The sequence below is a fragment of the Tachyglossus aculeatus genome, chromosome 16 (genome assembly GCF_015852505.1).
Source record: "Tachyglossus aculeatus isolate mTacAcu1 chromosome 16, mTacAcu1.pri, whole genome shotgun sequence".
In the NCBI taxonomy this organism is placed as follows: Eukaryota; Metazoa; Chordata; class Mammalia; order Monotremata; family Tachyglossidae; genus Tachyglossus; species Tachyglossus aculeatus.
In genome coordinates, this window is record NC_052081.1 from 48,647,970 (window position 1) to 48,670,911 (window position 22,942).

At 48.3% G+C, this 22,942-nt stretch overlaps 1 protein-coding gene across 4 annotated transcripts in view; it reads left to right on the top strand.

Moving 5' to 3' along the window:
• Window positions 1–539: 539 nt before the first annotated feature.
• The window catches only part of SYTL1 (synaptotagmin like 1), a 25,863-nt gene continuing 3,460 nt past the window's right edge, over window positions 540–22,942 (top strand). The window contains exons 1-11 of one of the 4 annotated variants that reach the window (XM_038758013.1): window positions 540–721; window positions 2,933–3,081; window positions 3,165–3,249; window positions 3,469–3,517; window positions 6,183–6,222; window positions 10,108–10,298; window positions 13,925–14,056; window positions 15,301–15,467; window positions 15,555–15,657; window positions 18,581–18,742; window positions 21,007–21,085. In XM_038758013.1, the coding sequence (XP_038613941.1) occupies window positions 594–721; window positions 2,933–3,081; window positions 3,165–3,249; window positions 3,469–3,517; window positions 6,183–6,222; window positions 10,108–10,298; window positions 13,925–14,056; window positions 15,301–15,467; window positions 15,555–15,657; window positions 18,581–18,742; window positions 21,007–21,085 (1,285 nt within the window). In that variant the 5' untranslated portion in view covers window positions 540–593. The remainder of the gene's footprint in view (window positions 722–2,932; window positions 3,082–3,164; window positions 3,250–3,468; window positions 3,518–6,182; window positions 6,223–10,107; window positions 10,299–13,924; window positions 14,057–15,300; window positions 15,468–15,554; window positions 15,658–18,580; window positions 18,743–21,006; window positions 21,086–22,942) is intronic. The other 3 variants (XM_038758014.1, XM_038758015.1, XM_038758016.1) reach the window with 3 other exon arrangements.

Here is a 22,942-nt window from a genome sequence, read left to right on the forward strand (position 1 = left end):
AGAGAAGTGGATTGGCTTCCCCAAGGCCGCACGGCGGACCGGTGGCGGAGCCGTGACCTCCGATGCCCAGGCCCGGCCTCCATCCTCTCGGCCTGGTCCCACTCGGGGCTCACGGTCGCAATCCCCATTTTACAGAGGAGGAAGCTGAGGCCCAGAGAAGTTGATTGGCTTCCCCAAGGCCACACGGCGGACCGGTGGCGGAGCCGTGACCTCCGATGCCCAGGCCCGGCCTCCGTCCTCTCGGCCTGGTCCCACTCGGGGCTCACGGTCGCAATCCCCATTTTACAGAGGAGGAAGCTGAGGCCCAGAGAAGTGGATTGGCTTCCCCAAGGCCGCACGGCGGACCGGTGGCAGAGCCGTGACCTCCGATGCCCAGGCCCGGCCTCCGTCCTCTCGGCCCGCTCCTCGCGGGTGCCCGGCGCTGGGCCGACCCCCGGGGGCACCGGGCCAGACCCTGGAGGGGGACGGCGGCCTGGTGGGGTGCCCACACCGGTGACCGAGCGGCCTGTTCTTTCTCGCAGGGAGGAATCGGGCGCTGCCCCCGCCCTGAGCGGGCCTCGGGGCACGGCGCCCGCCCCCTCGGCCCCGCCGTCATGGCGGAGGACCCGGGGGCCGAAGTCCTGCTGGACCTGAGCTTCCTGACGGAGGAGGAGCACGAGGCCATCGCTGCCGTGCTCACCAGGGATGCCCGCCTGCGGCTGCTGGAGGAGGGGAGGGTCAGGTGAGGCCCGGCCGCAAGCTGGGCGATCGATCAATCAATCGTATTTATTGAGCGCTTACCGTGTGCGGAGCACCGGACTAAGCGCTTTGGGCAAGCCACTTCCCTTCCCTGGGCCTCAGTTCCCTCATCTGGAAAGTGGGGATTAAGACTGTGAGCCTCACGTGGGACAATCTGACTACCTTGTATCTTGTATCCCCCCCCCCAGCGCTTAGAACAGTGCTTTGCACATCTAGTAAGCGCTTAACGCTTACCTCCTTCCCTTCCCCACAGCACCTGTATATATGTCTGTACATATTTATTTTACTTGTACATATCTATTCTATTTATTTTATTTTGTTAGTCTGTTTGGTTTTGTTCTCTGTCTCCCCCTTTCAGACTGTGAGCCCACTGTTGGGTAGGGACCGTCTCTAGATGTTGCCCACTTGGACTTCCCAAGCGCTTAGTACAGTGCTCTGCACCCAGTAAGCGCTCAATAAATACAATCGATTGATTGAAGTACAAGTTCCCAAGCCTGGAGAAGCAGCAGGGCTCAGTGGAATGAGCCCGGGCTTTGGAGTCAGAGGTCATGGGTTCAAATCCCAGCTCCACCACTTATCAGCTGTGTGACTTTGGGCAAGTCACTTCATCATCATCATCATCATCAATCGTATTTCTTGAGCGCTTACTGTGTGCAGAGCACTGTACTAAGCGCCTGGGAAGTACAAATTGGCAACATATACAGTCCCTACCCAACAGTGGGCTCACAGTCATCATCATCATCATCATCAATCGTATTTCTTGAGCGCTTACTGTGTGCAGAGCACTGTACTAAGTGCTTGGGAAGTACAAATTGGCAACATATAGAGACAGTCCCTACCCAACAGTGGGCTCACAGTCTAAAAGGCTTCACCTCTCTGGGCCTCAGTTCCCTCATCTGTAAAATGGGGATGAAGACTGTGAGCCCCACGCTGGACAACCTGATCACCTTGTAACCTCCCCAGCGCTCAGAACAGTGCTTTGCACATAGTAAGCGCTTAATAAATGCTATCATTAATTAATTACGAGTTGGCAACATCTAGAGACAGTCCCTACCCAACAGTGGGCTCCCCAGCTAGAGAGGAAGTCCCCCGAGGGCATGACAGTGGGCTCACAGTCATCCCAACTCTGCCACGTGTCTGCTGTGTGATCTTGGGCCAGTCACTTCACTTCTCGGAGCCTCAGTTCCCCCATCTGTAAAATGGGGATGCTGACTGTGAGCCCCACGCGGGCCAACCTGATCACCTTGTAACCTCCCCAGTGCTTAGAACAGCGCTTTCCACATAGTAAGCGCTTAACAAATGCTATTATTATTATTATTATGGTGCCCGGGCTCTTTCCACCGAAGCCACGCTGCTGCTCACGTCCTGAGCTCTCCTGCCATCATCATCATCAATCGTATTTATTGAGCGCTTACTATGTGCAGAGCACTGTACTAATCAATCAATCAATCATATTTATTGAGCGCTTACTATGTGCAGAGCACTGTACTAAGCGCTTGGGAAGTACAAATTGGCAACATCTAGAGACAGTCCCTACCCGACATTGGGCTCACAGTCTAAAAGGGGGAGACAGAGGACAAAACCAAACATACTAACAAAATAAAATAAATGGAATAGATATGTACAAGTAAAATAAATAAATAAATAGAGTAATAAATATGTACAAACATATATACATATATACAGGTGCTGTGGGGAAGGGAAGGAGGGAAGGACTTTTAGACTGTGAGCCCACTGTTGGGTAGGGACTGTCTCTATGTGATGCCAATTTGTACTTCCCAAGCGCTTAGTACAGTGCTCTGCACATAGTAAGCGCTCAATAAATATGATTGATTGATTGATTGATTGAGGTAAGATGGGGGGGATGGAGAGGGGGACGAGGGGGAGAGGAAGGAAGGGGCTCAGTCTGGGAAGGCCTGCTGGAGGAGGTGAGCTCTCAGCAGGGCCTTGAAGGGAGGAAGAGAGCTAGCTACTGAGCGCTTGGGAAGTCCAAATTGGCAACATCTAGAGACAGTCCCTACCCAACAGTGGGCTCACAGTCTAAAGGGGGGAGAAAGAGAACAAAACCAAACATACTTAACAAAATAAAATAGAATAGATTAGTACAAGTGCCCAGGCGGGTGGTGAGGCCTAGAGGTACCCGGGAGGGAGACCCTTGGGTGACGGTCACCCCGGGCTGCCCCTCGGTCCCCAGCAAGCTGCGGGCGACCCTGTCCGACCCGGAGCGGCTGAAGACCCTGACGGGCGACTGGTTCCACGATGCCCGCTCCAAGAGGCACCGCCATGCCCACCTGGGCTCCGACCTCGTCCGCGCCTCCATCCGCAGGAAGAAGAAGGCCAAGAGTGAGGAGGGCCCGGTGGGTGGGCTCCGGGCTGGGGCAAACCCCGGGACAGGTGGGCATCGCTGACCGCCTCGCCTCGGCCAGGTGACGGGGAGCACCGGGGTGGCCGGAGCGAACACCTGGAGGACGTCGGGGAGGGGGAGAGCGCGCCCTCGGAGCCCGATGCCAGGTGAGGGGGTGCTGACCCCGCCGGGGGGCACCTGGAGGGACCACGTGGGTAGGGAGGCCTCCAAATCAATCAGTCGTATTTATTGGGCGCTTACTGTGTGCAGAGCACTGTACTAAGCGCTTGGGAAGTCCAAGTTGGCAACATCTAGAGACGGTCCCTACCCAACAGTGGGCTTACTGTCTGGAAGGGGCCGCGGGCTGCTGACCTCTGTCCCCCCAGGTACCCGGGAGAGGCCGACCTCCGGGAGCAACCGCTCACTGAAGACCCCGTGAGTGTGGGGGGACGAGAAGGGGGCGGCGGGGAGATGGACGGGACCCCGAATGGGCAGGACCCCGAATGGGCACGTCTTTCCGCACTGGAACCGGTGGGAAAAGTCGCTCCTTAGCAGCCCGGAGAAGCGGCAAGGCGTAGATGATAGCGCCCGGGGCCTGGGAAGGTCATCATTCATTCATTCATTCATTCAATAGCATTTATTGAGCGCTTACTGTGTGCAGAGCACTGTACTAAGCGCTTGGGAAGTACAAGTTGGCAACATACAGAGACGGTCCCTACCCAACAGCGGGCTCACAGTCTACAGGGGGGAGACAGGCAACAAAACATTCATTCATTCAATCGTACAAACAGAATTAAAGCTCTATGCACATCATTAACAAAATAAATATGATGGGTCCACCATCCCATTGCTCAGTCATTCTGGACTGTGAGCCCGCTGTGGGCAGGGACTGTCTCTATTGCTGTACTTTCCAAGCGCTCAGTACACAGTAAGCGCTCAATCATATTTGTTGAGCGCTGTGTGCAGGGCACTGTACTGAGCGCTTGGGAGAGTCCAATACGACAATAACCATTCATTCATTCAGTCGTATTTACTGAGCTGTGTGCAGAGCACTGTACTAAGCGCTTGGGAGAGTCCAATCAACATCAATCGTATTTATTGAGCGCTTACTATGTGCAGAGCACTGTACTAAGCGCTTGGGAAGTACAGTGGGTTCTAATAATAATAATGATGGCATTTATTAAGCGCTTACTATGTGCAGAGCACCGTTCTAAGCGCTGGGGAAGTTACAAGGTGATCAGGTTGCCCCACGGGGGGCTCACAGTCTTCATCCCCGTTTTTTCCAGATGAGGGAACTGAGGCCCAGAGAAGTGAAGTGACTTGCCCAGAGTCACACAGCTGACAATTGGTGGAGCTGGGATTTGAACCCATGACCTCTGACTCCAAAGCCCGGGCTCTTTACGGCTGAGCCACGCTGCTTCTCTAATAATAATAATAATAATAGTAATAATAATAATGGCATTCATTTATTAAGCGCTTACTATGTGCAAAGCACCGTTCAGAGCGCTGGGGGGATACAAGGTGATCACGTTGTCCCACGTGGGGCTCACAGTCTTCATCCCCATTTTTTCCAGATGAGGGAACTGAGGCCCAGAGAAGTGAAGTGACTTGCCCAGAGTCACACAGCTGACAATTGGTGGAGCTGGGATTTGAACCCATGACCTCTGACTCCAAAGCCTGGGCTCTTTACCACTGAGCCACGCTGCTTCTCTAATAATAATAATAATAATAATGGCATTTATTAAGCGCTTACTATGTGCAAAGCACCCTTCAGAGCGCTGGGGGGATACAAGGTGATCAAGTTGCCCCACGTGGGGCTCACAGTCTTCATCCCCATTTTACAGATGAGGGAACTGAGGCTCAGAGAAGTTAAGTGACTCACACAGCTGACAGTTGTCGGAGCTGGGATTCGAACCCATGACCTACGACTCCAAAGCCCGGGCTCTTTCCACTGAGCCACGCTGCTTCTCTGATCCCAGTCCCTCCACTTGGGCAAGTCACTTCACTTCTCTGGGCCTCAGTTCCCTCATCTGCAAAATGGGGGATTGAGACTGGGAGCCCCTCGTGGGACAGGGACCGTGTCCACCCCAACTTGCTTTTATCCACCCTGGCGCTCAGTACAGTGCCTGGGACATAGAGAAGCAGCGCAGCTCAGTGGAGAGAGTCCAGGCTTTGGAGTCAGACGTCATGGGTTCGAATCCTGGCTCTGCCAGTTGTCAGCTGTGTGACTTTGGGCAAGTCACTTTACTGCTCTGGGCCTCAGTTACCTCATCTGCAAAATGGGGGATTGAGACTGGGAGCCCCTCGTGGAACGGGGACCGTGTCCACTCCAACTTGCTAGTATCCACCCCGGCGCTCAATACAGTGCCTGGGACATAGAGAAGCAGCACGGCTCAGTGGAAAGAGCCCGGGCTTTGGAGTCAGAGGTCATGGGTTCGAATCCCGGCTCTGCCAATTTTCAGCTGTGTGACTTTGGGCAAGTCACTTTACTGCTCTGGGCCTCAGTTACCTCATCTGCAAAATGGGGGATTAAGACTGGGAGCCCCTCGTGGGACGGGGACCGTGTCCACCCCAACTTGCTTGTATCCACCCCGGCGCTCAATACAGTGCCTGGGACATAGAGAAGCAGCGCGGCTCAGTGGAAAGAGCCCGGGCTTTGGAGTCAGAGGTCATGGGTTCAAATCCCGGCTCTGCCAATTGTCAGCTGGGTGACTTTGGGCAAGTCACTCTACTGCTCTGGGCCTCAGTTCCCTCATCTGTAAAATGGGGATTAAGACTGTGAGCCCCCCGTGGGACAACCCGATCACCTTGTACCCCCCCAGCGCTTTAGTAAGCGCTTAACAAATACCGTCATTATTATAGTGAGCACTTAACAAATACCATAATAATTATTATGATCGGACAAGGAGGCAGACCCACACTCACACTGACCCAAGTCAACACAAAACGCTTCCCCATTTCTGGGGGGCCCCGGCGGGCGTGGATCCGAGGAAGGGCAGGGCTGCCCGGGGACTCCCGGTACCGGATTCGAGTTTTCCCAGGAGGCCCAGAAGCCCGGGCCGTGTCCAACCGAGCTCTCCATCCCGCGTTGCCCCTGTAGGATACAGAGCCGGACGACGAGCCCAGATCCCCGGCGGCAGGTGAGCGGCATTTATTCATTCAGTCGTATTTACTGAGCGCTTACTGCGTGGCCTAGTAGAAAAAGCACCGACTTGGGAGTCAGCGGACCTGGGTTCTAATCCCGACTCCTCCGCTCGTCCGCCGCTTGACCTGGGGCAAGACACTTCACTTCTCTGGGCCTCAGTTGCCTCATCCGTAAAATGGGGACTAGGATTGTGAGCCCCACGGGGGACACGCCTGAATACTGGTATCTACCCTGTATATATGTTTGTACATATTTATTACTCTATTTATTTATTTTACTTGTACATATCTATTCTATTCTAGACTGTGAGCCCACTGTTGGGTAGGGACTGTCTCTATATGTTGCCAGTTTGTACTTCCCAAGCGCTTAGTACAGTGCTCTGCACATAGTAAGCGCTCAATAAATACGATTGATGATGATGATGATTCTATTTATTTTATTTTGTTAGTATGTTTGGTTTTGTTGTCCGTCTCCCCCTTTTAGACTGTGAGCCCACTGTTGGGTAGGGACCGTCTCTATATGTTGCCAACTTGGACTTCCCAAGCGCTTAGTACAGTGCTCTGCACACAGTAAGCGCTCAATAAATACGATTGATTGATTGATTGATTACCCCGGTGCTTAGAACAGTGCTTGACACATAGTAGGCGCTTAACAAATACCGTCATTTTTATTATCGTTATTACTATTAGAATAGTGCTTGGCACATAGTAAGCACTTAGCAAATACCATCATTGTTATCATCATCGTCATCATTATTATTATTATCATCATTATTATTATTAGAACAGTGCTTGGCACATAGTAAGCACTTAGCAAATACCATCATTATTATTATCATCATCATCATTATTATTATTATCATTATTATTATTAGAACAGTGCTTGGCACATAGTAAGCACTTAGCAAATACCGTCATTATCATCATCATCATTATCATTATTATTATCATCAGTATTATTATTATTAGAATAGTGCTTGGCACATAGTGCTTAACAAATATAATAACAATAACAACAATAATAATAACAATAATGATTAAAACAATAATGACAATGATAATGATAGTAATGATATTAGTAGTGATAATAACAATAATGATAATAATGATAATGATAACAATAGTGATAATGATAACGATAATAATTATAATAACAATTATAATAATAACCATAATAACATCGATAATGATGTTAGCACTTAGCAAATACTGTCATTATTATTATCATCATCATTATTATTATCATCATCATTATTATTATTATTAGAATAGTGCTTGGCACATAGTGCTTAACAAATATAATAACAATAACAACAACAATAATAATAACAATAATGATTAAAGCAATAATGACAATGATAATAATAATGATAGTAATGATATTAGTAGTGATAATAACAATAATGATAATAATGATAATGATAACAATAGTGGTAATGATAATAACGGTAATAATTATAATAACAATGATAATAATAACCATGATAACATCGATAATGATAGTAATAACAATGATTATAATAACACTAATAATGATAATAATAATAATAATAATAATAATAATGATAATGGCATTTGTTAAGCACTTACTATTTGTCAAGCACTGTTCTAAGCGCTGGGGAGGTTACAAGGTGATCAGGTTGTCCCCCGGGGGGGCTCATAGTCTTCATCCCCATTTTCCAGATGAGGAAAGTGAGGCACAGAGATGTGAAGTATCTTGCCCAGAGTCACACAGCTGACAATTGGTGGAGCCGGGATTTGAACCCATGATCAATAATGACCAATAATAATAATTATGATAATAACAATGATAATAATAACAATAATGATAATAGTAACGATAATAATGATAATAATAATAACAATGATGATGAAGCAGTGGAAAGAGCCTGGGCTTTGGAGTCAGAGGTCATGGGTTTGAATCCTGGCTCCTCCACTAGTCAGCTGGGTGACTTTGGGCAAGTCACGTCCCTTCTCTGGGCCTCAGTTCCCTCATCTGTAAAACGGGGATGAAGACTGTGAGCCCCCCGTGGGACAACCTGATCACCTTGTAACCTCCCCAGCGCTTAGAACGGTGCTTGGCACATAGTAAGCGCTTAATAAATGCCATCATTATTATTATTATTCTCTGTGCCTCAGTTATCTCATCTGTAAAATGGGAGTGAAAACTGTGAGCCCCCCGTGGGACAACCTGATCACCTTGTAACCTCCCCAGCGCTTAGAACGGTGCTTTGCACACAGTATTAATTATTAATTACTCTATTTACTATTGCTCTATTTATTTACTATTGCTCTATTTATTTATTATTACTATACTATTGCTCTATTTATTTATTTACTATTACTCTATTTATTATTACTCTATGTATTTATTTACTATTACTCTATTTACTATTACTCTATTATTGCTCTACTTATCTATTTACTATTACTCTATTTACTATTACTCTATTTATTTACTATTAGAGAAGCAGCATGGCTCAGTGGAAAGAGTGCAAGGCTTGGGAGTCCGAGGTCATGGGTTAAATATTAAATAATTAGAGTAATAATAAATAGAGTAATAGTAAATAAATAAATAATCGATCAATAAATCGTATTTATTGAGTGCTTACTGTGTGCAGAGCACTGTACTAAGCGCTTGGGAAGTCCAAGGTGGCAACATCTAGAGACAGTACCTGCCCAACAGCGGGCTCACAGTCTAGAAGGGGGAGACAGAGAACAAAACCAAACATATTCGCAAAATTAAATAAATAGAATAGATAGACACAAGTAAAATAAATAAATAAATAATAAATAGAGCAATACATATGTACAAGCATATATACATACATACAGGTAGTATATTAAGTGTATTAATAGTAAATAAATAAATAGAGTAATAATAGAGTAATAGTAAAGAGAGTAATAGTAGAGTAATAGTTAATAAATAAATAGAGTAATAAATCTGTACAAACATATATACATATATACAGGTAGTATATTAAGTGTATTAATAGTAAAAATAGAGTAATAGTAAATAAATAGAGTGATACTAGAGTAATACTAAATAGAGTAATAGTAAATAAATAAATAGAGTAATAAATATGTACAAACATATGTACATATATACAGGTAGTATATTAAGTGTATTAATAGCAAAAATAAAGTAATAGTAAATAAATAGAGTAATAAATATGTACAAACATATATACAGGTAGTATATTAAGTGTATTAATAGTAAAAATAAATAGAGTAACAGCAAATAGAGTAATAATAGAGTAATAGTAAATAAATAAATAGAGTAATACTAAATAAGGTAATAGTAAATAAATAAATAGAGTAATACTAGAGTAATAGTAAATAGAGTAATAGTAAATAGAGTAATAGTAGAGTAATAGCAAATAGAGTAATAGTAGAGTAATAATAGAGTAATAGTAAATAAATAGAGTAATACTAGAGTAATAATAAATAATAAATAGAGTAATAGTAGATAAATAGAGTAATAGCAAATAGAGTATTAGTAGAGTAATAATAATAAATAGAGTAATAATAAATAGAGTAATAGTAAATAGAGTTAATAATAGAGTAATAGTAGATAGAGTAATAGCAAATAGAGTAATAGTAGAGTAATAATAATAAATAAATAGAGTAATAATAAACAAATAGAGTAATAGTAAATAGAGTAATAGTAAATAAATGGAGTTAATAATAAATAAATAGAGTAATAGTAAATAAATAAATAGAGCAATAGTAGAGTAATAAATAAATAACTAGAGTAATAGTAAGTAAATAGAGTAATAATGAATCAATAGATAGAGTGAACAAATGCCATGATGATGATGATGGTGATAATAATTGGTGTGGGCTGGGGGGGGGGGGGTCTGTCTTTTTCCCCCCCTTAGCAGCAGCAGCAGCAGCAGCGTCGCCGTGGCCTGTGGGCGTGGAGCGGGCCGGGCCGCCGCCTCAGCCGGAGCCGGAGCCTGATCCGGAGCCGGAGTTTGTAGCTGACCCTGAGGAGGCGGCTCCGGATCCCCGGCGCGCCGATCCAGTCCGGGATCCGGAGCCGCAGGCCGCCGCCGAGGCCTCGCCCCAGGTAGGCCCCGCCCCGCCCCGCCCCGCCCGGAGAGCCGCAAAACCCGGACAGGACCCGCCTCTCCCCAGCGGAAGGGACGCGGGCCCCGAACAAAACCCGGACCGGAGCCGCCGCCCCCTCCCCCGCCGGCCTCGCAAAGCCCGGACCGGAGCACCTGGCTCAGTGGACACAGCCCGGGCTTTGGAGTCACGGGTCGTGGGTTCGAATCCCGCCCCCTCCACATTCATTCATTCATTCAATCGTATTTATTGAGCGCTTACTGTGTGCAGAGCACTGGACTAAGCGCTTGGGAAGTCCAAGTTGGCAACAGATAGAGACGGTCCCCACCCAACAGCGGGCTCACAGTCTGCTGGGTGACCTTGGGCAAGTCACTTCACTTCTCTGAGCCTCCGTGACCTCATCTGGAAAATGGGGATGAAGACTGGGAGCCCCCCGTGGGACAACCTCATCACCTTGTATCCCCCCCAGCGCTTAGAACGGTGCTTTGTACATAGTAAGCGCTTCATAAATGCCATCATTATTATTATTATTATTCTCTGAGCCTCAGTGACCTCATCTTTAAAATGGGGATTAAGACTGTGAGCCCCCCGTGGGACAACCTAATCACCTTGTATCCCCCCCAGCGCTTAGAACAGTGCTCTGCACATAGTAAGCGCTTAACAAATGCCATCATCATTATTATTATTATTATTATTATTATTCCCATCCCGCGGGGGCCACTCGCTTCCCTCACCTGGAAAAGGGGGATTCGTTCAGTCGTATTGATTCACTCAATCGTATTATTTATCGAGCGCTTACTGTGTGCAGAGCACTGGACTGAGCGCTTGGGAAGTACAAGTGGGTAATAGTAATAACAATAACGATGATATTTGTTCATTCATTCATTCAATCAATCGTATTTATTGAGCGCTTACTGTGTGCAGAGCACCGGACTAAGCGCTTGGGAAGTACAAGTGAGTAATAATAATGATGGTATTTGTTCATTCATTCATTCAATCGTATTTATTGAGCGCTTTCTGTGTGCAGAGCACTGGACTAAGCGCTTGGGAAGTACAAGTGGGTAATAATAATAATAATGATGGTATTTGTTCATTCATTCAATCGTATTTATTGAGCACTTACTGTGTGCAGAGCACTGTACTAAGCACTTGGGAAATACAAGTTGGCAACATATAGAGACAGTCCCTACCCAACAGCAGGCACTTTGTTAAGCACTTACTATGTGCAAAGCACTGTTCTAAGCACTGGGGGGTGGATACAAGGTGATCAGGTTGTCCCACTTGGGGCCCACAGTCTTAATCCCCATTTTACGGATGAGGGAACTGAGGCCCAGAGAAGTGAAGCGACTTGCCCAAAGTCACGCAGCTGACAAGTGGCGGAGCCGGGATTTGAACCCGTGACTTTTGACTCCCAAGCCCGGGCTCTTCCCACTGAGCCCCGCCGCTTCTCTAAACCAGGCCGATTCAACACTTGTTCCCCTCCCTACTTTGACTGTGAGCCCCATGTGGGACCCGATGATCTTGTATCTATCATCATCATCATCATCAATCGCATTTATTGAGCGCTTACTGTGTGCAGAGCACTGTACTAAGCACTTGGGAAGTACAAGTTGGCAACATATAGAGACAGTCCCTACCCAATAGTGGGCTCACAGTCTATCTCAGCGCTTAGTACAGCGCTTGGCACATAGTAAGACCCTACCAGCATGGTGTAGTGCAGAGACAGCCCGGGCTTGGGAGTCGAAAGGTCCTGGGTTCTAATCCCCGCTCCTCCACTTGTCTGCCGTTATACGATTGAATGAATGAATGAATGCTGTGTGACCTCGGGCCCGGGAGTCATCAATAGTATTTATTGAACGCTTACTATGTGCAGAGCACTGTACTAAGCGCTTGGGAAGTACAAATTGGCAACGTAGAGAGACAGTCCCTACCCAACATTGGGCTCACAGTCTAAAAGGGGGAGACAGAGAACAAAACCAAACATACTAACAAAATAAAATAAATAGAATAGATATGTACAAATAAAATAAATAAATAGAGTAAAAAATATGTACAAACATATATACAGGTGCTGTGGGGAAGGGAAGGAGGTAAGATGCGGGGGATGGAGAGGTCCTGGGTTCTAATCCCCGCTCCTCCACTTGTCTGCCGTTATACGATTGAATGAATGAATGAATGCTGTGTGACCTCGGGCAAGTCACTTCACATCTCTGGGCCACAGTTACCGCATCTGGAAAATGGGGATCGAGACTGTGAGCCCCACGTGGGGCAGGGACTGTGTCCAACCCGATTTGCCGGTATCCACCCCAGCGCTTAGTACAGTGCCTGATACCCAGACAGCGCTGAACAAATACCATCATCATAATTAAGCGCTTAGTACAGTGCTCTGCACACAGTAAGCGCTCAATAAATAGAGAAGCGGCGTGGCTCAATGGAAAGAGCCCGGGCTTTGGAGTCAGAGGTCATGGGTTCAAATCCCGGCTCCGCCACTTGTCAGCTGTGTGGCTTTGGGCAAGTCACTTCACTTCTCTGGGCCTCAGTGACCTCATCTGGAAAATGGGGATGAAGACTGTGAGCCCCACGTGGGACAACCTGATCACCTTGTATCCCCCCCCCAGCGCTTAGAGCAGTGCTTCGCACATAGTAAGCACTTAATAAATGCCATCATTATTATTATTATTATTATAGTATCCCCCCAGTGCTTAGAACAGTGCTTCGCACATAGTAAGTGCTTCATAAATGCCATTATTACTATTATTATCTGTGCCTCAGTTACCTCATCTGGAAAATGGGGGTGAAGACTGTGAGCCCCCCGTGGGCCAACCTGATCACCTTGTAACCTCCCCAGCACTTAGAACAGTGCTCCGCACATAGTAAGCGCTTCATAAACGCCATTATTATTATTATTATTATCATCTGTGCCTTAGTTACCTCATCTGGAAAATGGGGATGAAGACTGAGCCCCCCCGTGGGCCAACCTGATCACCTTGTAACCTCCCCAGCGCTTAGAACAGTGCTCTGCACGTAGTAAGCGCGCAATAAATGCCATTATTATTATTATTGAATGAATGAATGAGAAGCAGCGTGGCTCAGTGGAAAGAGCCCGGGCTTTGGAGTCAGAGGTCATGGGTTCAAATCCCGACTCCGCCACATGTCTGCCGTGTGACCTTGGGCAAGTCACTTAACTTCTCTGAGCCTCAGTTCCCTCATCTGTAAAATGGGGATCAAGACTGTGAACCCCACATGGGACAACCTGATCACTTTGTATCCCCCCCCAGCGCTTAGAACAGTGCTTTGCACATAGTAAGCGCTTAACAAATGCCAACATTATTATTATTATTAATGAATGAATTTTTAAATGTATTTGATGGTATCTGCTAACGTGCAAGGCACTGTTCTGAGCGCCAAATTCGTATTAAGTGCTTTTTATTTTGTTAGTATGTTTGGTTTTGTTCTCTGTCTCCCCCTTTTAGACTGTGAGCCCACTGTTGGGTAGGGACCGTCACTATATGTTGCCAATTTGTACTTCCCAAGCGCTTAGTACAGTGCTCTGCACATAGTAAGGGCTCAATAAATACGATTGATGATGATGATGATGATATTATTGTTTTTATTCCTCCTTCCCAGAGCGAGCAGGCCCTGGAGAACGGGCAGGAGGAGACTCCGGGCGACCCCGAAGGTGGGGGCGGCGACCCCGGGTCCCCCCTCTCCAAGATGCTCAGCAGCAGCTCGTCCGTGTCCAGCCTCAGTTCGTCCACGGTGCGTGCGGGAATTCGGATTTATTGAGCGCCTTCTTTGTGCAGGGCACTGTGCTAAGCGCCTGGGAGAGGACAGTACGGCAATAGAGGCAGGCCCCAATCCCTGCCCGCAGCGGGCTCAAGGTCTAGAAGGGCGGGCGGTCCACGGGGAGCGTTCATTCATTCACTCAATCGTATTTATTGAGCGCTTACTGTGTGCAGAGCACTGTACTGAGCGGTTGGAAAGTACAGTGCAGCAATAAAGAGAGACAGTCCCAATCCCTGCCCACAGCGGACTGACAGTCTAGGGCGGGAGGAGGGTCCATAGGGGGCTTGCAGTCATTCATTCCATCGTATTTATTTATTCATTCATTCATTCGATCGTATTTATTGAGCGCTTACTGTGTGCAGAGCACTGTACTGAGCGGTCGGAAAGTACAATGCAGCAGTAAAGAGAGACAATCCCTGCCCACAAGGGGCTCACAGTCTAGGGGGAGGGTCCACAGGGGGCTTGCATTCATTCATTCCATCTTTTTTATTCATTCATTCATTCAATCATATTTATTGAGCACTTACTGTGTGCAGAGCACTGTACTGAGCCATTGGAAAGTACAATGCAGTAGTAAAGAGAGACAATCCCTGCCCACAAGGGGCTCACAGTCTAGGGGGAGGGTCCACAGGGGGCTTGCATTCATTCATTCCATCGTATTTATTCATTCATTCATTCAATCATATTTATTGAGCGCTTACTGTGTGCAGAGCACTGTACTGAGCGGTCGGAAAGTACAATTCAGCAGTAAAGAGAGACAGTCCCTGCCCACAGGGGGCTCACAGTCTAGGGGGAGGGTCCACAGGGGCTTGCATTCATTCATTCCATCGTATTTATTGAGCGCTTACTGTGTGTAGAGCACTGTACTGAGCGGTTGGAAAGTACAATTCAGCAATAAAGAGAGGCAATCCCTGCCGGCAACGGGCTCACAGTCCGGCAGGGTGGTCCACCAGGGTCATGAGAGGAAGGAGGCGAGACGGGGGGCTCGTGGAGGGCGGGGGGCCACCGGGGATGGGGGGGACGACGAGTGCGGCCGGGTCCCACGTGGGGTGTGAGATGAGGGGGACGAGGGCCACGGTGCTCTGGTCCCCGAGGAGGCCCTTTGCTAGTCCAGAGGGGCCCGTCTCCGCCCCGGGGCTGACCAGCGGCCCCCGGCCCGGGCCCGGCCCGGTTGTCCGTCCATCCGGGCCCGGTCCGGTTCTCCGTCCGCCCCTCAGCTGAGCGGCAGCCTGCTGAGTCTGTACAGCGAGGCCGAGCTGAGCTCGGGGCCCGTCCGGGGGGCCATCCAAGTGTCCCTGCTCTACGAGCAGGCCCGGAGAGAGCTGCAGGTCACGGTCATCCAGTGCCGGGGCCTGGCCGAGGCCAAGAAGCGACGATCGGACCCGTGAGTGCCCACCCGAGGGAGGGGACGCGTGGGGCGGGGGGTCCCCGGTGCGGCCTGTCCCCGCCTCACGGCCCCGTGGCCCCGCAGGTACGTGAAAAGCTACCTTCTCCCGGACAAGTCCGGCAGGAGTAAGCGCAAGACGGCCGTGAAGAAGCGCAACCTGAACCCGGTCTACAACGAGACCCTCAAGGTGGGTGTGCGTTCATTCATTCATCCAGTCGTATGGATTGGGCGCTTAGTGCGTTCGTTCATTCATTCATTCGTCCAGTCGTATGGATTGGGCGCTTGCCGTGGGCCGAACACCGGACTAAGCGCTTGGAAGGCGCCGTTCGGCCGCAGAGAGAGACACCCCCCTACCCAACAACAGGCTCGCGGCCTAGAAGGCGGGAGGCAGACCTCAAAACAAAACGAGGAGACGGGCGTCAGTGGCATCAAGATAGATCAATAGAATGATAGATAATAATAATCATCATCAATCGTATTTATTGAGCGCTTACTGTGTGCAGAGCACTGGACTAAGCGCTTGGGAAGTCCAAATTGGCAACATGTAGAGACGGCCCCTACCCAACAGCGGGCTCACAGTCTAAAAGGGGGAGACGGAGAACGAAACCAAACAGACTAACAAAATAAAATAAATAGAATAGATATGGACAAGTAAAATAAATAAATAAATAGAGTAATAAATATGTACAAACATAAATACATATACACAGGTGCTGTGGGGAAGGGAAGGAGGTAAGATGGGATGGAGGGGGGAATAATAATAATGACGGCATTTATTAAGCACTTACTATGTGCAAAGCACTGTTCTAAGCGCTGGATAATGACATTTATTAAGCGCTTACTATGTGCAAAGCACTGTTCCAAGCGCTGAGGGAGGTTACAAGGTGACCAGGTTGTCCCACGGGGAGCTCACAGCCTTCATCCCCATTTGACAGACGAGGTCACTGAGGCCCAGAGAAGTCAAGCGACTTGCCCAAATAATAATAATGTTGGTATTTGTTAAGCGCTTACTATGTGCAAAGCACTGTTCTAAGCGCTGGGGTAGACACAAGGTGCTCAGGTTGTCCCACGAGTGGCGCACAGTCTTCATCCCTATTTTACGGATGAGGGAACTGAGGCCCAGAGAAGTGAAGTGACTTGCCCAAGGTCACACAGCTGACAAGTGGCGGAGCCGGGATTTGAACCCGTGACCTCCGACTCCAAAGCCCGGGCTCTTTTCCACTGAGCCACGCTGCTTCTCTATAGACACATCATTAATAAAATAAATAGAATAAATGAATATCCCAGCGCTTAGAACAGTGCTTTGCACATAGTAAGCACTTAATAAATGCCATTAAAAAAAAATATGGGCAAATATACACAAGTGCTGTGGGCGGGGAAGGGGATAGAACAGCGGGAGGGATGGGGGTGATGGGGAGCAGAGAAAAGGGGGGGTTCAGCCTGTTTTGTCATCTGTCTCCCCCTTCTAGACTGTGAGCCCGCTGTCGTGCCCCCCACGTGCCCCTCGCCCCCTTTGATTTATTCGATTTATTTGATTTTGTTAGTATGTTTGGTTTTGTTATCTGTCTCCCCCTTCTAGACTGTGAGCCCGCTGTCGTGCCCCCCACATGCCCCTTGCCCCCTTTGATTTATTCGATTTATTTGATTTTGTTAGTATGTTTGGTTTTGTTGTCTGTCTCCCCCTTCTAGACTGTGAGCCCGCTGCCGTGCCCCCCACGTGCCCCTCGCCCCCTTTGATTTATTCGATTTATTTGATTTTGTTAGTATGTTTGGTTTTGTTGTCCGTCTCCCCCTTCTAGACTGTGAGCCCGCTGTCGTGTCCCCCACGTGCCCCTCGCCCCCTTTGATTTATTCGATTTTGTTAGTATGTTTGGTTTTGTTGTCTGTCTCCCCCTTCTAGACTGTGAGCCCGCTGTCGTGCCCCCCACGTGCCCCTCGCCCCCTTTGATTTATTCGATTTATTTGATTTTGTTAGTATGTTTGGTTTTGTTGTCCGTCTCCCCCTTCTAGACTGTGAGCCCGCTGTCGTGCCCCCCACGTGCCCCTCGCCCCCTTTGATTTATTCGATTTATTTGATTTTGTTAGTATGGTTTTGTTGTCTGTCTCCCCCTTCTAGACTGTGAGCCCGCTGCTGGGTAGGGCCCGTCTCTATGTGTTGCCGACTTGGACTTCCCAAGTGCTTAGTCCAGTGCTCTGCACACAGTAAGCGCTCAATAAATCCGCTTGATGTTGATGATGTCGGGTAGGGACCATCTCTAGATGTCGCCAACTTGGACTTCCCAAGCGCTCTGCCCACAGTAAGCGCTCCGAAGCTTTCCGCTATGAGGGAACTGAGGCCCAGAGAAGTGAAGCGACTGGTCCGAAGTCACCCAGCTGACACGTGGCGGAGCCGGGATTTGAACCCAGGACCTCTGGCTCCAAAGCCCGGGCTCTTTCCATTGAGCCACACTGCTTCCCTCTGAGAGAGAAGAGTCGGGACAGTCTGACATCAACAGACTGTCCTTTCCTTACTTCCTCTCCCCCTCCCTTCCTTCCTCTCCCCCTCCCTTCCTTCCTCTCCCCCTCGTCCCCCTCTAAGTCCCCCCCATCTTACCTCCTTTCCTTCCGCACAGCACCTGTATATATGTATATAAGTTTGTACATATTTTTTACTCTATTTTATTTATTTATTTTATTTGTACATATCTATTCTATTTATTTTATTTTGTTAGTATGTTTGGTTTTGTTCTCTGTCTCCCCCTTTTAGACTGTGAGCCCACTGTTGGGTAGGGACTGTCTCTAGATGTTGCCAATTTGTACTTCCCAAGCGCTTAGTACAGTGCTCTGCACATAGTAAGCGCTCAATAAATACGATTGATGATGATGATGATAAATGCAATTGAACGAATTCATTCATTCATTCATTGTCGTATTTATCGAGCGCTTACTGTGGGCAGAGCGCTTGGGAAGTCCAAGTTGGCAACATCTAGAGATGGTCCCTACCCAACGGCGGGCTAACAGTCTAGAAGAATGAATGAAGGGTGGGTTTTGGGGGGGGAAGGGGCTGGAGGCGAACTGCTTCTCCTCCGCGCCCCCCGACCACCCCTTTGACCTCCCCGCCTCCACCCCAGTACCCGATGGAGCGGAGCGAGCTGCCAGGCCGGGTGCTGAGCCTGTCCGTGTGGCATCACGACAGCCTGGCACGGAACCTCTTCCTGGGGGAGGCCGAGATCCCGCTGGACACGTGGGACTGGGACAGCGCCGAGCCCGCCTGGCTCAATCTGCAGGCCCGGGTGAGGACCCCCCAACACATCCCCCTTCCCCCCCCATTCCCCCTCGCCCCCTTTGATTTATTCGATTTATTTGATTTTGTTAGTATGTTTGGTTTTGTTCTCTGTCTCCCCCTTCATCATCATCATCATCAATCGTATTTATTGAGCGCTTACTGTGTGCAGAGCACTGGACTAAGCGCTTGGGAAGTCCAAGTGGGCAACATATAGAGACGGTCCCTACCCAACAGTGGGCTCACGGTCCACAGAGAACAAAGCCAAACATACTAACAAAATAAAATAAATAGAATAGATATGTACAAGCAAAATAAATAAATAAATAAATAGAGTAACACATACGTACAAACATATATCCATATATACAGGTGCAGTGGGGAAGGGAAGGAGGTAAGATGGGCGGGGGATGGAGGGTCTCAGTCTCCCCCTTCTAGACTGTGAGCCCGCTGTTGGGTAGGGACCGTCTCTAGGTGTTGCCGACTTGGACTTCCCAAGCGCTTAGTCCAGTGCTCTGCACACAGGAAGCGCTCAATAAATACGATGGATTGATTGATTGATTGATTTGACTGACCCTGGCCTCAGCAGCCCGGCCCCCTCCTCCTACGTTTTTAGACTGTGAGCCCACTGTTGGGTAGGGACTGTCTCTATATGTTGCCGACTTGGACTTCCCAAGCGCTTAGTCCAGTGCTCTGCACACAGTAAGCGCTCAATAAATACGATGGATTGATTGATTGATTGATTTGACTGACCCTGGCCTCAGCAGCCCGGCCCCCTCCTCCTAAGTTTTTAGACTGTGAGCCCACTGTTGGGTAGGGACCGTCTCTAGATGTTGCCAACTTGGACTTCCCAAGTGCTCTGCACACAGTAAGCGCTCAATAAATATGATTGATGATTGATGATAAGTTTTGGGGCCCTGACCCCCCGATGTTAAACACGATTGATTGATTAATTCAGTTCATTCAAATCAATCAGTCAATCAATCGTATTTATTGAGCACTTACTGTGTGCAGAGCACTGTACTAAGCGCTTGGGAAGTACAAGTTGGCGACATATAGAGACGGTCCCTACCCAACAGTGGGCTCACAGTCTAGAAGTTATAAGGATTTGCTGAGATGTAATCAATCAATCAATCAATCGTATTTATTGAGCGCTTACTGTGTGCAGAGCACTGTACTAAGCGTTTGGGAAGTACAAGTTGGCAACGTATAGAGACGGTCCCTACCCAACAGTGGGCTCACAGTCTAAAAGATACAACAAGATGTAAGATACAACACGTGCCGAAACCCGGGATTGAACGGATCGAACCAGGGACCTTTAGATCTTCGGTCTAACGCTCTCCCAACTGAGTTCAATCGTATTTATTGAGTGCTTACTGTGTGCGTAGCACTGTGTTAAGCGACCCCCCCCCCCCCAGCTCTTCGAGAAGCACCGTGGCTCAGTGGAAAGAGCCCGGGCTTTGGAGTCAGAGGTCACGGGTTCAAAGCCCGGCTCCGCCAATTGCCAGCTGGGTGACTTTGGGCAAGTCACTTCTCTGGGCCTCGGTTCCCTCATCTGTAAAATGGGGATTAAGACTGGGAGCCCCCCAGGGGACAACCTGATCACCTTGTAACCTCCCCAGCACTTAGAACAGTGCTTTGCACATAGTAAGCGCTTAATACATGCCATTATTATTATTATTATTATTATTATTATTAAAATGAGGATTAAGACGGAGCCCTCCAGGGGACAACCTGATCACCTTGCAACCTCCCCAGCGCTTAGAATAGTGCTTTGCACAAAGTGCTTAGTAAATGCCATTATTATTATTATTATTATTATTATTATTATTATTATTATTAAAATGGGGATTAAGACTGGGAGCTCCCCAGGGGACATCCTGATCACCTTGTAACCTCCCCAGCACTTAAAACAGTGCCTTGCACATAGTAAGTGCTTAATAAATGCCATTATTATTATTATTATTATTATTAAAATGGGGATTAAGACTCAGAGCCCCCCAGGGGACAACCTGATCACCTCGTAACCTCCCCAGCACTTAGAACAGTGCTTTGCACATAGTAAGCGCTTAATAAATGCCATTATTATTATTATTAAAATGGGGATTAAGACTGGGAGCCCCCCAGGGGACAACCTGATCACCTCGTAACCTCCCCAGCGCTTAGAACAGTGCTTTGCACATAGTAAGCACTTAATAAATGCTGTCATTATTATTATTAATTATTATTATTATTATTATTATTATTATTATTATTATTATTATTATTCCCCAGAGCCCGGGAGGCCCGGATGCCCTCCCGACCCGAGGCCAGCTCTCCCTGGCCCTCAAATTCATCCCCGCCGGGTACGAAGGTGAGTTCTGCCCTCCCCCATACTTGCCGGTTCATTCATTCATTCAGTTGTATTTGTGGAGCGTGAACTGTGTGCCGAGCACTGCACTAAGCGCTTGGAAAGTACACTCCAGCAGGACAGACAATCCCAATCCCTGCCCACGGCGAGCTCCCAGTCTAGAGACGGGAGACAGACAGCAATCCAAGCAGACAGACGTCGATATCATCATCATCAATCGTATTTATTGAGCGCTTACTGTGTGCAGAGCACTGTACTAAGCACTTAAAGTAATCAAATTAGAGATCTAGCCCTAAGTGCTGTGGGGCAGGGGGAAGGCCTCTTGGAGGAGATGGGCCTTCAAGGCGTACTGTGAGCAGAGCACTGCACTAAGCGCTTGGAAAGTACACTCCAGCAGGACAGACAATCCCAATCCCTGCCCACGGCGAGCTCCCAGTCTAGAGACGGGAGACAGACAGCAATCCATCTTGCCAACTTGTACTTCCCAAGTGCTTAGTACAGTGCTCTGCACACAGTAAGCGCTCAATAAATACGATTGATTGACTGATCAATCCAAGCAGACAGATGTCGATATAAAGTAATCAAATTAGAGATCTAGCCCTAAGTGCTGTGGGGCAGAGGGCGGGGAGAGCAAAGGGAGCGAGTCAGGGTGACCCAGAAGGGATGGGGAGCTGAGGAAAAGTGGGGCTGAATCTGGGAAGGCCTCTTGGAGGAGATGGGCCTTCAAGGCGTATTGTGTGCCGAGCACTGCACTAAACACTTGGAAAGTACACTCCAGCAGTACAGACAATCCCAATCCCTGCCCACGGCGAGCTCCCAGTCTAGAGACGGGAGACAGACATCAATCCAGGCGGACAGACGTCGATATAAAGTAATCAAATTAGAGATCTAGCCTTAAGTTCTGTGGGGCAGGGGGAAGGCCTCTTGGAGGAGATGGGCCTTCAAGGCGTGCTGTGTGCCGAGCACTGCACTAAACGCTTGGAAAGTACACTCCAGCAGTACAGACAATCCCAATCCCTGCCCACGGCGAGCTCCCAGTCTAGAGACGGGAGACAGACAGCAATCCAAGCGGACAGACGTCGATATAAAGTGATCAAATTAGAGATCTAGCCCTAAGTGCTGTGGGGCAGAGGGCGGGGAGAGTGAAGGGAGAGAGTCAGGGTGACCCAGAAGGAATCTGGGAAGGCCTCTTGGAGGAGATGGGCCTTCAAGGTGTATTGTGTCTAAGCGCTTGGAAAGTACACTCCAGCAGTACAGACAATCCCAATCCCTGCCCACAACGAGCTCCCAGTCTAGAGACGGGAGACAGACATCAATCCAAGCAGACAGACGTCGATATAAAGTGATCAAATTAGAGATCTAGCCCTAAGTGCTGTGGGGCAGAGGGCCGGGAGAGCGAAGGGAGAGAGTCAGGGTGACCTAGGAGGAGTCTGGGAAGGCCTCTTGGAGGAGATGGGCCTTCAAGGTGTATTGTGTCTAAATGCTTGGAAAGTACATTCCAGCAGTACAGACAATCCCAATCCCTGCCCACAATGAGCTCCCAGTCTAGAGACGGGAGACAGACATCAATCCAACCAGACAGACGTCGATATAATCATCATCAATCGTATTTATTGAGCGTATTTTATTTGATATAAAGTGATCAAATTAGATTGATCACTAGTAATCAATGAGTAATCAAATTAGTAATCAAATGTTAATCGTATTTTATTTGATATAAAGTGATCAAATTAGAGATCTAGCCCTAAGTGCTGGGGGGCAGAGGGCGGGGAGAGCTAAGGGAGCGAGTCAAGGTGACCCAGAAGGGATGGGGAGCTGAGGAAAAGTGGGGCTGAGTCTGGGAAGGCCTCTTGGAGGAGA